Genomic DNA, 14,763 nt, shown 5'->3' on the forward strand with positions numbered 1-14,763 from the left:
GACTTATTTCAGTCTAGGTAAATGTCCAATGGCATAATCCTCAGCCACCTTTCCACTTGAGCAAAGCAAAGCAAAGTTTGCAGCTTGCTTAGCCAGGACGTACTGAAAGATTCTTGACATAAGATGGCCTACTCAATGCGCTGAATAAGATTCACACATATGTTGAAGTCTGGAGAAATCTGCTCAAAATAGTCTATTATGTGTATTGTGCGCCTTGCTGGATTCTGCAATATAAATAGAAAATTAACATGTGTAATACTAATAATAGTAGACACAACTAACAGAACTTCAAGCTGCTTAGCCTGCTATGCTTCCTCTGAATTCTTTCTCTCCTACCAGATTACCTATATGAATCTATGTATACATGCATATAGGACTGGCCCACACATGAGGGAACCATCTCAGACAGCAGGATCTACAGCAGCAGCAGGTACTGCCTGTAAGGAATGCATTGCCTGCTGCTGAGGTAGCAGCAACAACTGTGGCATGTTCCTTGGAGGCAAGATCTGCCTCCTCCTTGACAGCAGCCACCTCTAGAGCTGCCTTTTGGTGAATAGGAGGCACTGCTAGTCTCCTCCCACCCTAGGGAAGAAATGGTGGGGACTGCCCTCTAGGGTCTTTTGTGCTCTGCACCTGTCTAGCATGATTCAGAGCAGGCCCCTTCCCCACACACACGACCAGGAGTGCCAACTTGAACATAATCAGTCACAAGATGCAATGCATGCACACTCATTTGAATGGCATTGCCCACTAACTTTGGAGGGCCCGGCCCCCTCAAATATTTTATTGGGAGAACTGAAGGTACCTCAGCCCCTAAGTGTTGGCTCGTATGCACACAGTGGCCTTTGATTCCTACTTCAACCATTGGGTATGGTTGATTTGATTTCTCCCCACTTTGTTCCCAATGTAGATCTTCACTGATCCCATTTTCCCTGGCAGGGAGGGGCACCATATTGTGGTTTGTCTTGGGTGCCAAAATGTCATGAGCCAACCCTGTATGTATGTATGTGTCAAGGAGGGGGTCACTTTCCCTCCAAGCTACTCATCAATCACACGCAGACACCGAACGGATTACCAGGCTTTATTGGCTTCTTCTCTGGCACCAGCTACAGGACATCAAACTGCTAGTCTAAAACACGGCATGTTCTCTCCCTCACCCGGCAGGGTGGATTTGATTTAAATCAAATCGATTTAAATCACAATTTAAATCACTCGTCAACAAGACATGATTTAAATCACTTTTTTACAGAAAGACTCATTCTTGGAATTATAAATTTTCAGAGTAGTTTCTACAGTTATATCAAAAATTATTGATTTGGTTATACTATTAGAAATACATAGACCAATAATTATGAAATTATTGTGAGGTTTAATAAGTTAACTGTTTATATTTGGACAACTTTTCTGCTGTACTTTATTGGAAGGAGAAAAATAAGAATTTCCTTAATAACAATTTAAACAATTTATTTAACTAAAACAATAACATGATAGCATATCTATCCATGTTTGTTAACTGATGCGGTTAAACAATTAAAAAAAAAAATTAGACTGAGTTTTAGCACGCATTATAGGTTTTCTCCTCCAGGGAGAGAATATTGTGATAAATCTCAGGCTATACACACAAATGTAATGGAATCTCAGAGGGGCTATGTCTTTCAGCAGCCCTGGCTTTGGAGAGGCTGGCCTTTTTCTAGAGGGGTGGAGAGAGATACAGTTGGTAGGCCTAGGCTGGATCAGGCTTGCAGAAAGAACAGGCTGAAGAAAAACAGGCTGGTGAAAAGCTGGAAAAGGAGAACCAAGGATTGGAGCAGGGAACTTCAGGGATTCCTGCTGCAGGACTGAAATTCCAAGTAGAGACTTTATTGTTTGGACAATGTCAAGCAAGCCCTGGGAAGAAGGGCTGGAACCAGTGAACTCTTATTACTTGTCTGGCAAGCACTTCAAAGTCTTGCCAAGGACTTACAGCCCAGTTACTATATCCACCACCACCACTACCACCACCCCTTTGGATTTGCTTCTACATTCAGGTGCCTATTCTGCACAGTTAAGTGTTAGCGCAGTTGTTAGAACTCGGTGGGATTGGGAAGAGGTTGCCAGCCCTGAAGTGCCGTCAGCACTTGCTGAATCTGAGTTGTACAGACATGCAACTGACTTGCACAATTATTACATAAAGATCCCAAGACTTGTGGAGTATTCTGCTCACAAGGTTGCACTTTAATTTTCACTGCTTCACACCTAGCTACTTGTGCAGATCTATTCCACTCCAAACAATGTATTCATTGAACCTCTTGGAACTTAGCATTTAAGAGGTAAGAGGTTGATTCTGTGTATATAAATTTGCAAAGGAACGATGGGATTAAGGTTTTTCCCTCAACTCTATATGTTTATTTTATAACATTTTTCCTGTGAAGTAAAGGCATGTTATCTCTGCAGACACAAAATTATTCTTTTGAGAACTGCAAAAACAAGCATCTGTGATCATATCTTCTTGTTAGAAAAATTGCCCCAAATAATCTTACAGAAACCTCTGGAAAAGCATGACATTGAATGGATTAATGGAATTCATTTACCAAAAAATTTAAACATTGCATATAAAGCCTCATGCTACATAATTAAAAACAAATCCTTATTCTGGTGAGTGGGAGGTGCCACTATAGATTGTTCACTTGGTCTCTCTCCCTCCTCCCACAGAGCTTCCTCAGACTGCACCACATGCACTTGTGCTGTTCTCGAGACGCAACCTGTCCACCATTCTCTGTCTTGTAGCAAGCTACAGTCTTTCTTAAGATGCCCTGGCTGTTTGCAAAAGAAACACAGGCCACTCTGAGACGAGACTCTGAAACTTTCCTGCCTAGGGGTTTTCCTGTTATTATCAAAGTCACTGTTTTTCCACTTCACCCCTTCATAAATTGACTTTCCAGAACTTTGCCGGCGATTCAGTTTCATGTTTTTCACCAGTACCGCAGCATCTTTGGCAGTTTTAGGGTTCCGGTCCTGCACAATTCTCGAAGATTTTCAGGCAGTACACAATAGAATTGTTCTAAAAGTACTAGTTATTTCAAATAATTAAAAGATCTTTCTGGAGAGTAGTTTCTCTTGCTCCAAACCATAGCTGTCAACTTTTCCCTTTTCTTGCGAGGAATTCTATTCAGAATAAGGGAATTTCCCCCTTAAAAAAGGGAAACATTGACAGCTATGCTCTAAACCACTGTAGGTCTCGACACCTGACCATATTCCTTCTTTACGTCTCCACCCATCGCATCCATTATCGAGCTGGCTTCCTTCCCACTTCTCATCAAACAGACAAGCACACTCTTCTGCCATTTTCCCTGCAACTGATGAACACTTTCCGCCATCTAAACAGACACTTGCCATTCACACTCAAGGTGCTGAAGCTCCAAAACTCCTGTTGGAGTCCTCCACTATGACACCATGTCAAGGAGGGGGTTGTTTTCCTGAGTCCGCCCCCCAAGTTACTAACGAATCACACGAAGGCACCGAACTGGTTACCAGGCTTTATTGGCTTCTTCTCTGGCACCAGATACAGGAAATCAAACAGCAAGTCTAAAACATGGCATGATCTCTCCCTCCCCAGCAGGTGAACTTGAATATTTGTAGGGGCTGGGGAATGCTGGCAACCAGCCAACCCCATCATATGCTCCCACTTTTGGGACTAATTGTTACCACCTGCCTGAGAGGCCCCACCAAACGATACTTGCTCACAGGATCACTACTTCATGACAGTATGCATGTGTACATCTGTATGTATCAAAATATAATCTTACAAATGGACTGCTGGAGTTTAAATTATTAGCAGCATTGACAAGTTACTCTCATCTGGAGATGCCGACAGTGCTTTCTTAAGAAAGAATAGTAGCAAGCTTTGCATCCAGCCTGACAGCATTTCTCAGGTGTGCCTCTTTTCTTCCACAGGGTTCCGCAACTTGCATGTGGATGACCAAATGGCAATCATTCAGTACTCCTGGATGGGCCTGATGATTTTTGCAATGGGATGGAGATCATTCACCAACGTGAACTCTCGGATGCTCTACTTCGCCCCAGACTTGGTCTTCAATGAGTAAGTGCTATGAGGGAGCGAGGAAAACTTTTCCCTACCCCACTTCCTCCATGCCATGCATCATTTTATAAACTTCTATCATGCTACCTCTTACTTGCCTTTTCCCTAAACTAAAAAGTCCCAAACACTGCGACCTTTCCTCGCAAGGGAGCCACTTTATCCACTTCATCATTTTGGTTGCCCTCTTCTGAACCTTTTTCAGCTCTACAATATCTTCTTTGAGGTGAGGCCACCTGAGATCCCATTAGAAAACTAGCAAAGACCTGATGGTTTTATGTTGTGAACTGCCTTAAGATCTATGGTGTAGGGTAGAATGGAAATTTAATAAAGAAAACGATAAATTAATAAAAGTTGACCAAACCCATCAGGATGCGTTAATGAACCAAACTAAAAATAGCATTTTTATTACACTTATTTGGTGGCGGGGTACAGGGAGCAGGCCTTGTTCTGGGTATCCAGGGATGTTTCTGAGCAACATGACATTAATTCATTCATTGGAGGTTTTTAAGTAGGGGTTAGGCTGCCATCTGTCAGGGATGCTTTAGTTGTGATTCCTGTGTGTAATTGGACTAGAACCTTGAGGTCCCTTCCAGTTCTATTATTTTTGCGACTCCGTCTCTCATGTTCACTTGCCTCTACCATTGCAGCCCCACCCACACCCCCGGTTCCATCTTTGGGATCTGCATGCTTGGAATATTCCCTTGTGGAATCTTCCAGCAGGCCGTGTCCCTTCATCTGTCATCTCATGAGCAGTCCTAGGACAGTACATGGAGCCCTTTGAGAGATAGAACGAGGCTTGTGCAAAGCCACTCATAAAAGTGGGTTACACCTTATAAACAGCATAGCTGACTGTGTACGGACTGTGGCACCAATCCTGTGTGAATAATGTCCAAGCAATTGATTTAGGAGACCATAAATCTTGACTTCTCCCTGCAACCAAACACTGAGAGTGGTGAGTACTTTTCCCAGAAGTCTGCTTCTGCTACCTTCTCTGAAACACAAGATTCTCTTTTTGGATTAGTGATACATAACTGTGTAAATGCTTTTCATTGGGTAGGGTAAAGTAAGTTAGGGTAGGGGGCTCTGGAGGTGCATTCACAGAACCAGGCAGTGCCCCCACCCCAAGATGTTTAGGAACTGCTGATCTCAAATCCTTGTGTCTGACTATAAGTGTGTATCAATAACTTTTGGGCCCTCCATCCTTTGACTTCCTACTCAAATTATGCAGAAAATACACATACAGCTCATTTAGCAATTAAACCCAGCAGGGATAAACTGAACAAGGAAAGCCCCTTGCTGCCAGCAGCACCACAGTGGGATCTGCAGTTTAAATATTAATTTATTGATGCAGAATGGTAGCAGAACAGCATTAACCAACCCTTGCCCATTCCCTTCCTTGATATCAGCTAGTGTTTGCAGCAACAACCAGAAGGCAGACCCAGACAGGGCTTTGCAGGTCTTCTTGGGTCATTGAGAAGGATCAAAAGTTTGTGCTGATGGAAGTAATCAAGAAATGTGCCCTGTTCTGATGGCTTGCACACCAAATAATTGCATTGCATTCTTTAATGATTGCAAATTCTTGGGAGTGATGTTTTCCCCAAGGCATCAAGAAGGTCATGAGCTCCTTAGAATAACTTCCCTCTATCCTCCTGTTTAGCAATGTTCTCATTCCTTGATTCCAGGACAGGTTGCTCTTAAGACTGCAGCAGAGATAGATTTCCAGCCAGTGTGGTGGAGGCTGGGGGTGCAATCTTTATTTTAAGAACATAAGAAGAGCCTGCTAGTTCAGGCTAGTGGCTCGTCTAATCTAGCATCCTATTCTTACAGTTGACACTATATGCCCATTGTAGGAAACTACCAAGTAGGATTTCAGCACAGGAGCTGTCTCCCCTTCTGTGGTTCCCAGCATCTAGGATTCAAAAGCAGTCCAGCCTCCGACTGTGGAGGCAGAACACAGCCTTTATGAATTTATGTAATCCTCTTTTAAAGCCATACAAGTTGGTGGCCATCACTGCCTCATGAGGGAGCAAGTTACACAGTTTAACTATGTGCTGTGTGAAGAAGTCCTTTCTTTTTATCCTTTGTGAATCTTCCAACAAGCAAGAAAGATCGATTTGCCTAATTGATCACTGATTCTCTTTTCAGTTTCCTGCTGGCATTTGCTAATTATCTCCTCCTCCTCCTCCCAGGTACCGGATGCACAAATCCAGAATGTACAGTCAGTGCGTCAGGATGCGGCATCTCTCCCAAGAGTTTGGATGGCTTCAAATCACTCCCCAAGAATTCCTCTGCATGAAAGCTCTGCTCCTCTTCAGTATTAGTAAGACACGTTTTTTTCATGGGGGCCTTTTTATTTCCTTCTCCCTTTCTTTCAAAAAAGAATAAAAGAATTGTAGAGTTGCAAGGGACCTCCCAAGGGTCATCTAGCCCTATCCCTGATAGATGGCCAGAGATACATAGCAGAAGACTGCTATACTGCACACACAGAGTATTTTAATCAACTATTATTTTATTAATTGTTACTTATTTATTGCATTTATTTCCCACCTTCTTCTCCAGAGAGTTCATGGTGGTGCACATGACTGTCCACCTCCTCATTTAATCCCCACAACAATCCTGTGGGGTAAGTTAAACTGAGAGGCAGTGACCAGCCCAAGGTCACCTAGTAAACTTCACTACTAAGTAGGGATTTGAACCCTGGTCTCTTCCTAGTCCTAGTCCAACACTCCAATCACCACACCACACTGATTCTCAATAATTTAAGGTGGTGTGATTAAACCTCCATCATTTTATTCTGACAACCACTCTGTCTGACAAAATCCTTTCTCTTACTACTGCAACCACTATTATTACCACCAGCATCATTCTGCACCAAAATTCCATCCCATCTTGCATGTGATTAACTTATGCAATTTCAAGCATGTGTGGTTTTGAAAGCCAGATGGTTGAAATCCCTCAAATTAAATGCATACAAGGTAGAGAGCTTTGAGAGCTTAAAAGCTCCTTTTGCACCTGGTTCTGTGATTTTAAGCTCTCAATACTTACTTACTGAGCTCTGGGATGCTCTCACAAGATCTTGCCAGAACTCAGGCTTACCTGCAAAATTACATCAGAGCCTCCCAGAGCCTGGTAAGCAAGGTGGAGAACTTAAAAGCTCTCTGCCTTGCTGGGAGAGGGGCCAGGCGCACTTGGCACACAACTCCAAAAAGGTAAAGATACTCTCATGGGGTGGTTCCAAGCGGGTGGTTCAAGTGGGCACAGTTTTGCAAATAAGCACTGTCTTGGAAAGTAACATGCACACAAGGCACAACCATACTGTACATTGACAATTGTTCCTCTCTTTCTACATGCACCAGTTCCAGTGGACGGGCTGAAGAACCAGAAGTTCTTTGATGAACTTCGGATGAACTACATCAAGGAACTTGATCGCATCATTGCTTGCAAGAGAAAGAACCCTACCTCCTGCTCCCGGCGTTTCTACCAGCTCACCAAGCTCCTAGACTCTGTGCAGCCTGTAAGTAAGAGGAGAAGGGAAGAGAAAGAGGGTTAGCCACACACATGGCAAGATCTTTTGTTAATCTTTTGATCAAAACTCCCCACAATCTGCTGTTGAACTTGTGGGGTGGGGGAGTGCAGGGAGAGGAAAACAAAACACCAACAAACCTTTAAAACAAGCACTGGAAGCAAATCTGCAGAAAGTCACTGTGACCTCACAGTCATTTCCTCCAAGAGAGAACTGTGCCATCAAAGAGAAAGATGTTTGTGGGAGGCTGACTTTAAAGCCCTAAATGGCCTCAGCCCAGTATACCTGAAGGATCGTCTCCACCTCCATCATTCAGTCCAGACACTGAGGTCCAGCTCTGAGGGTCTTCTAGCAGTTCCCTCACTGCAAAATGTAAAATTACAAGGAACCAGGCAGAGGTTCTTCTTGGCAGTGGCGCCCTCCTTGTGGAACACCCTCCCTTCAGATGTGAGGGAGATAAAGAATTACACAACTTTTAGAAAACATCTGAAGGGAAGTTTTTAATGTCTGACATTTTATTATTTTTTATATCTTGCTGGATGCCACACAGAATGTGCAGGGTATAAACAACAACAACATCATCATCATTATTATTATTATTTTATTTCAGATCTAGTACACATGCAGGGAAACATTCCTTAACCCCCAGGCTGCCAATGTCAAAGTATTTGTTATTTTTATTATTTTATTATTTATTAAATTTGTATACCGCCTTATACCCACAGGTCTCAGTATGGTTCACAGGATAAAATCACAACATTAAAAACAAAAAATGCATAATCAAAATAAAAACAAGAACAATCCAGTAACACACCCCCAACACATTTTTTAAGGCATTGAATGCCAGTCAACCAAATGCCTGTTTTTGCCTGGTGCCTAAAAGTGTATAATGAAGGCATCAGGCAAACATCCCTGGGAGAGCATTCCACAAATGGGGAGCCACTGCAGAAAAGGCCCAGTCTCGTGTTGCTACCCTCCAGACCTCTTGTGGAGGAGGCACACGAAGAAGGGCCTCAAAAGATTATCTCAGGATCAAAAACTGAACTTTGAATTAGGCCTGGAAACTAATTGGTAGCCAGTGCAGTCAGACCAGGATCAATGTAATATGCTCAAAGTCTCTTGCCCCAGTGAGCAACCTGGCTGCTGAATTTTGCACTAGCTGAAGTTTCCAGAAGCAGCCCTACGTATAATGCATTGCAGTAATCTAACCTTGAGGTTACCAGAGCATAGACCACAGTAGTTAGGCTAATCTCGTGGGCCACCAGCCGAAGGCATATAAAATACATGTTTGAAATAGCACACCAAAATATGCATCAAAGAATAATAAATAAATGCATTAGGCCACATTGCGTAATACATTGGTGCCTCGCTAGACGAAAAGAATTCGTTCCACGATTCTCTTCGTCTAGCGGTTTTTTCATCTTGCGAAGCAAGCCCATTGACAGATTAGCGGATTAGCGCTACAGCTGTCAAGCGGCTTCCAGCGATCAGCTGTTAAGCGGCTTATCAGCGGAACAGCTGATAAGCAGCTTAGCGGTTTAAGAAAAGGGCGAAAAAAGCGGAAAAAAAACCGCAGGGGGACGCAAGATTTTTTCGTCTTGCGAAGCAAGCCCATAGGGAAATTTGTTTTGCGAAGCGCCTCCAGAACGGAAAACCCTTTCGTCTAGCGGGTTTTCCATCTTGCGAGGCGTTCGTCTTGTGGGGCACCACTGTAATATTAGGAGAAGCTGCATGAGAATTTGTGTACAATTATTTTGGCATAAGCTTAAAAAAAAGCAGACTGATGCATAAGTGGGGCAGACTGAACTTAAGGTTGGGAAAGTGAGGAACAGAGAAAAATCAGAACTGACAGATGCGTCCCACCTAACAGCTCAGTGACAGAGCACCCGCTTTTTACTGCAAAGGGTCAGTCTCCAGCATCTCCCAAGTAGAGCTCCAGAGAGAAACTCCCTGCTTGAAACCCTGGAAAGCCACAGCTAGCCATGGCTGTCTCACCATAAGGCACTTTTCTGTGTGCATGCACACCAGAATGTAAGAGTCCTGTTGGATCAGGCCAGTGGCCCACCCAGCCCAGTATCCTGTTCTCACAGGAGCCAATAACAAAAAAAACACACCTAGATTCCAGCCTGCCGTAGTCAAGGTTGCTCCCAGGGTGCCTCAGTACCACCTAGGAAGTACTACCTGGTGGTTATTCCTAAGAACAGGAGAAGGTGCCTGCATGCCTTGTTTGTCTATGCAGAAATGGTACCACTGTATAATATTGTTACATGCCACTCCAATCTCCAAGTGGTGAGAGATTCCAGAGGTTGCAGGTGCTTGCCAAGGGTTCAGTTTCCTTGGAATGAAGTTCAGTGGAGACTGTGGTGTCTTTAGGATATATGTTTTCAGTTGCAATAATATACAACCTGAGCACAGGCCGGAATGGCTCACAGCATTAACACTCCAAATGTTCTTGCTTCTCCATTAGTCACAGTCTTAGATCCAGCTCAAATCAATCATGTCTCCATCTTCCATCCTGCTTTCTGCCCAGCTCACACCAAACACCATCTCTTGTTCTAGGTGAGGGGGGTGGAGGAATACCTCCCCTCCCCCCCAGGCCTGAAAGGCCCCGTCCCTTAGTCACAGCTCTTGTAGCCCAGCTCATCCTTTTGGGATGCTGATCCTGGTGCTTAACTACTCAGTCACAGCTATTGCCTAGACAAAAGGGGCTGGTTTTTTGAGCTTGTTCTACCTTCCACCTACCTCCGATACAGGAACCCAAGAACTGGAAGGGACTCAGGGCATCATGCATACTTCCTCCCTTGAAAACCCACATCACTATAAAGTGACATCACCTTCTCTCTTTTCTCTTTCCTAGATTGCCCGAGAGCTGCACCAGTTTACATTCGACCTCCTGGTCAAGTCCCACATGGTCAGTGTGGATTACCCAGAAATGATGGCAGAGATCATCTCGGTGCAAGTCCCCAAGATCCTCTCTGGGAAGGTGAAGCCCATCTACTTCCACACACAGTGATGGAGCGAGGGAGACACAGGAAGGGAGGAGCCCTTTGCGGCCAAGGCCCTGGAAGCTGCCGACCTTGTCCAGCCTTCACTTGCCTGTTATTTTTGCACTGCAGTGCCTTGGAATACTGTATACGCTACAAAGATATACAGTAATAACGAAAACAGAACTAATCTGCTGGGATTCTTTTCAGTTTCAGTGACACCCCACCTGGGGGAATTCCCTTTTCAAGTGGGAGCTTTTTTCGGCCTGTTTTGAAACAGCCCAGCATATGTGTGTGCGTGCAAACCCTGCACCTTCTCTACTTTTCTTTCCTGTTCTTATATATATTTTAAATCTGGTGTTGTGGCATGGTGCCAGGCGGCACTTGTTTACATTCTTGGGCTTCTGCGTTTCCCACAATGGCTTCTGTGGCCCTGTACCACGATGGGAAGTCTGGCAAAACACACACACACACATTGTGTTTTGGGTGTTCCCTTCATTGCTGTTTTATTCTCTCTTTTTAAACAAAACCAGAATCCAAGATGACAAGCAGGTTGCTCAAATCAAATCCTGGGAGTGGGAAGAACTTCATTTTTGGGGAGTGGGTGATTTTATTTTTATTTTTTAACAGTTTTTTGATCAACTCTTAACTTTTCTGTGCAGTGTGCTTTTTCCCCATTATGTTGCGAGTCTCACTCTTAAGATGCAGGAGGATTTCAATAGCATATATGAGGACAGGAAGGGAGAACTGGACTCAAAATCATATGGAGGAGAGAATGTAGTGGAATCATACAACTGCAAAAAAAAAAAAAAAAAGTGTGTGTGCCGTCACAGCTGCAGGCATCACACGGACTCAGATTCCCCAGGGCCACATTTCTGCATGTGAATTAGTCTCAGTCCTCATCACGTTCCTATACTACGTGGCCACAAGCCACTGCCTCAGATTCGGCTGCTGTTCAGTGTGCCTCTCCAATTAACTCTGAGGCCCTTACAGCAGCATTTACCTGACACAAAGTGCCCAAATCCATACAGTGCTGTTCTTGTGCTCATGAAAAATGACACAAAGCATTAAGAGGAGCTGGAGGGTAGTGCTGAACCCTCCTGGTGCCCTGAAGGTTACAGAGGGCTGTTTTACAGTGCAATCCTTTTTTCTTACTTCCTTTTCTTTCTGTGGACCATGAGCCAAAACTTTAAAAAAGTCACCCAATGAATGTGAGCACATTCCAGTTTTGAGCATTTTTTGTTTTTGTTTCTCCATCACAAATGACACTCTCCTCAAAAAAAGGCAGCTCTGCAGTGCTCAGAGGGCCTCCATCCAGCTGCTTTTGTCACCTACACCAACATCCCTCCTCCCAGCTCTGCTTCCCAAAAGTCAGAGGCACCTAAAGACCCTCTTGGAAGACTTCTCCTTGGAGAGCATGGTGGGCGAGGGCCTCAGAAGCCAAGCCAAGTGAAACAAGGACTCTGATGCCCCTTTGGGGTTCCTGAGAAACTGCACATAACTATGGTCCTAACCCACTCCACTGGGGAAGAACTTGTGTTTTCATTATCTTTTTTAATAACATTGTGGTACATTGTAAAGAGAACATGTATTGGGATGGGGATGCGCTTTTCATTTTTGTGATTTCTGTAGTTGAGACTGCCATTCGTCTAAAGGAGTAACGGGGAGTCAAACAAACCTTAGAAACTTTCCTTGGTTGTGGGAAGAAGGGCCCTCAGTCTCAATAAGCTATCCTAGAGCAGTCCCTGGCCAGAGAATCTCACAGGACGACACAAATAGATTCTGAGCTGTTGTCTTCTGATTTTTTCAGAAAGAATTATATGGGGGGGGGTATTGTTCCAGGTCATGTCCTAGAATGGCTGAACTGAGTATGTGTTAAAAGCTCATTGGTTCTCCTAAGAATGCCACTCACAATTATCCTGTTTCTCAACCATCGGTTTTATCTCCCAACCCTATTCTGTTCATCCATGGCATCACAAGAAAATAATCACAAATTGTTTGACTCCTTTGATTTTTGGATGTGGATTGTGATTCTCTATCTCACAGTCTTTATTTAGGTAGTGATAACTTGCTTGTCTTTAATTCTAAAAATGGCTTAAGGCTCCGCTCCTACTGCCATGAGCAGTATCACCTGCCTCCCTTGTTCAACAATGGCCTGGCAAATTGTGACTTTGAAGGATCTTGCATACCTTTCAGAAGCAACAGCTATGAAGTTGCACTTTGCAGTGATGCATTTTTAAAATGACTGTTAGCCATTATCCCACTCCTCCTACCTCCCTCAAAAAAAAGCAGCAGCCATGGGAATACTCTGGGCAGTGGTCATTTTAATAATGTGGCTCTGCAAAGCTTGATTTGGTTTGATTATTTTCAGTGATGTCACCAGCAGTTTTATTGAAATATGTTTAGAAGATGGGCTTTTCTTTTACTGTGCAGACTCTTGAGAAACTTTGCTGCTTTTGAAGGGGAGGGCAGGAAGCACCTCAGAAATCTTACTCTGTTTGCACCTTGAGGGGTTTTCATATTGTAGGGGTTTGAGAATGCTGCAAAAGAGTTGGCTTGGCCAGGTGCTTCAAGAGATGACAGAACATTGAGAAGCGACAATGCAGCACCTTAATTTGGCCATGGTTACTTGATGCAGAGGGATGCGGGTGGCGCTGTGGGTAAAGCCTCAGCGCCTAGGACTTGCCGATCGCATGGTCGGCAGTTTGAATCCCCGCGGCGTGGTGCGCTCCCGTTGCTCGGTCCCAGCACCTGCCAACCTAGCATTTCGAAAGCACCTCCGGGTGCAAGTAGATAAATAGGGACCGCTTACCAGCGGGAAGGTAAACGGTGTTCCGTGTGCGGCTCTGGCTCGCCAGATGCAGCTTGTCACGCTGGCCACGTGACCCGGAAGTGTCTGCGGACAGCGCTGGCCCCTGGCCTCTTAAGTGAGATGGGCGCACAACCCCAGAGTCTGTCAAGACTGGCCCGTACGGGCAGGGGTACCTTTACCTTTTACATGATGCAGAAACAACAACACCCCCCCTCCCATGACGTTCAGCAGTGCTGGTTAAAAAATCATTCTGCTCTTTCCATCAAGCTGTTTTTCTTACAAATGCAGCATGTGGATGTGGACCTCTTTGTGGTTCTTAGGAACAAAAAAGTGGGAAATGGACAGGTGATGGACAAAGCACTGGAAATAGACATCAGACGAGCCTGGCTGCTGGATCAGGCTCACCTAGTCCAGTCTCCTGTTCTCAGAGTAGCCAAATGCCCTTAAGGATCTAGCAGTACAGATAGACTCTGTGCCTGGAGAGTCCACAAGAGCATCAGAAGAGCCTCTTGGTTCAGTCCAATATGGACCCATCTAGCCCAGTATCCTGGCCCCACAGTGGCCACCCAGATGCCCCACTGGGCCCCACACATTGTGCCTAGTAGTGAAACCTCTGAGAAAGCTTTAGGAAGGATACATGTGTCATCATGAAGTTCCATTTGTTGACTTACGTTCTTTCAAGTTGACTCAGTTTCACTTGTGGTTTGCCTGTAATAGAGTTAGCCGTGGGGAACTTGCATGGTTTGGACGCACGCGCACAGGTAACTCACAATTTGCACAGGGGTTGCATTCTGGAGATGGCGCATATATAAGAATGTATGCTCAAGCTGCTCCTGTGAGAGGAAGATTACCTTCTGGAGCTGATATGCTGAACAGGTCTTACCCCCTTAACAAGGCAGAGAGCTTTTAAGCTCTCCACTTTGCTCACCAGGCTTTGGAAGCCTCTTGCAAATCTTGCAAGATGTCTCTAGAGAAAGCATCCCGGTCTCCATGCAAGAACTTCACAGAACCCCATAAGCTAGGCAGAGAGCTTAAAACCTCTTTCTGTGCTGGGAAAATCCTGCACAGAAAGAGTTTTTGAGCTCTCTTCCTTTCATGTGTTTAATTTGCACAATTCCAGCTGGCCAGCTTAGGTTGAAATCACACAAATTAAACATGTAAGTTGTGGTGGTACCATATATCTCATTTTAAGCCTTTCCCCCTTCTGTGGGTTCAAATCTCTTGGAAAGGTCAGCTGGGCATCCAGTCATGCAGAGCAAGACTGCATGCCAGAGAACTGCTTCATGTTCTTCAAAAGTGGCCAAGAGTTCCCCAACATCTTAAGAGACTCAAACCAAGTTGTGGGAAGTGGCAATGAATATATCTC

General features: G+C 44.5%; 1 protein-coding gene across 2 annotated transcripts in view; it reads left to right on the plus strand.

Annotated features, from left to right (window-relative positions):
* The window catches only part of AR (androgen receptor), a 221,305-nt gene extending 208,066 nt beyond the window's left edge, over positions 1-13,239 (plus strand). The window contains exons 5-8 of one of the 2 annotated variants that reach the window (XM_081897808.1): positions 3,934-4,078; positions 6,268-6,398; positions 7,435-7,592; positions 10,459-10,615. In XM_081897808.1, the coding sequence (XP_081753934.1) occupies positions 3,934-4,078; positions 6,268-6,398; positions 7,435-7,592; positions 10,459-10,614 (590 nt within the window). In that variant the 3' untranslated portion in view covers position 10,615. Of the gene's footprint in view, positions 1-3,933; positions 4,079-6,267; positions 6,399-7,434; positions 7,593-10,458 lie in introns of both variants that reach the window. The other variant, XM_081897809.1, reaches the window with a different exon arrangement.
* The last annotated feature ends 1,524 nt before the right edge of the window (positions 13,240-14,763 follow it).

This window comes from Podarcis melisellensis (genome assembly GCF_964234715.1).
Source record: "Podarcis melisellensis genome assembly, chromosome: Z".
NCBI classification, from domain to species: domain Eukaryota; kingdom Metazoa; phylum Chordata; class Lepidosauria; order Squamata; family Lacertidae; genus Podarcis; species Podarcis melisellensis.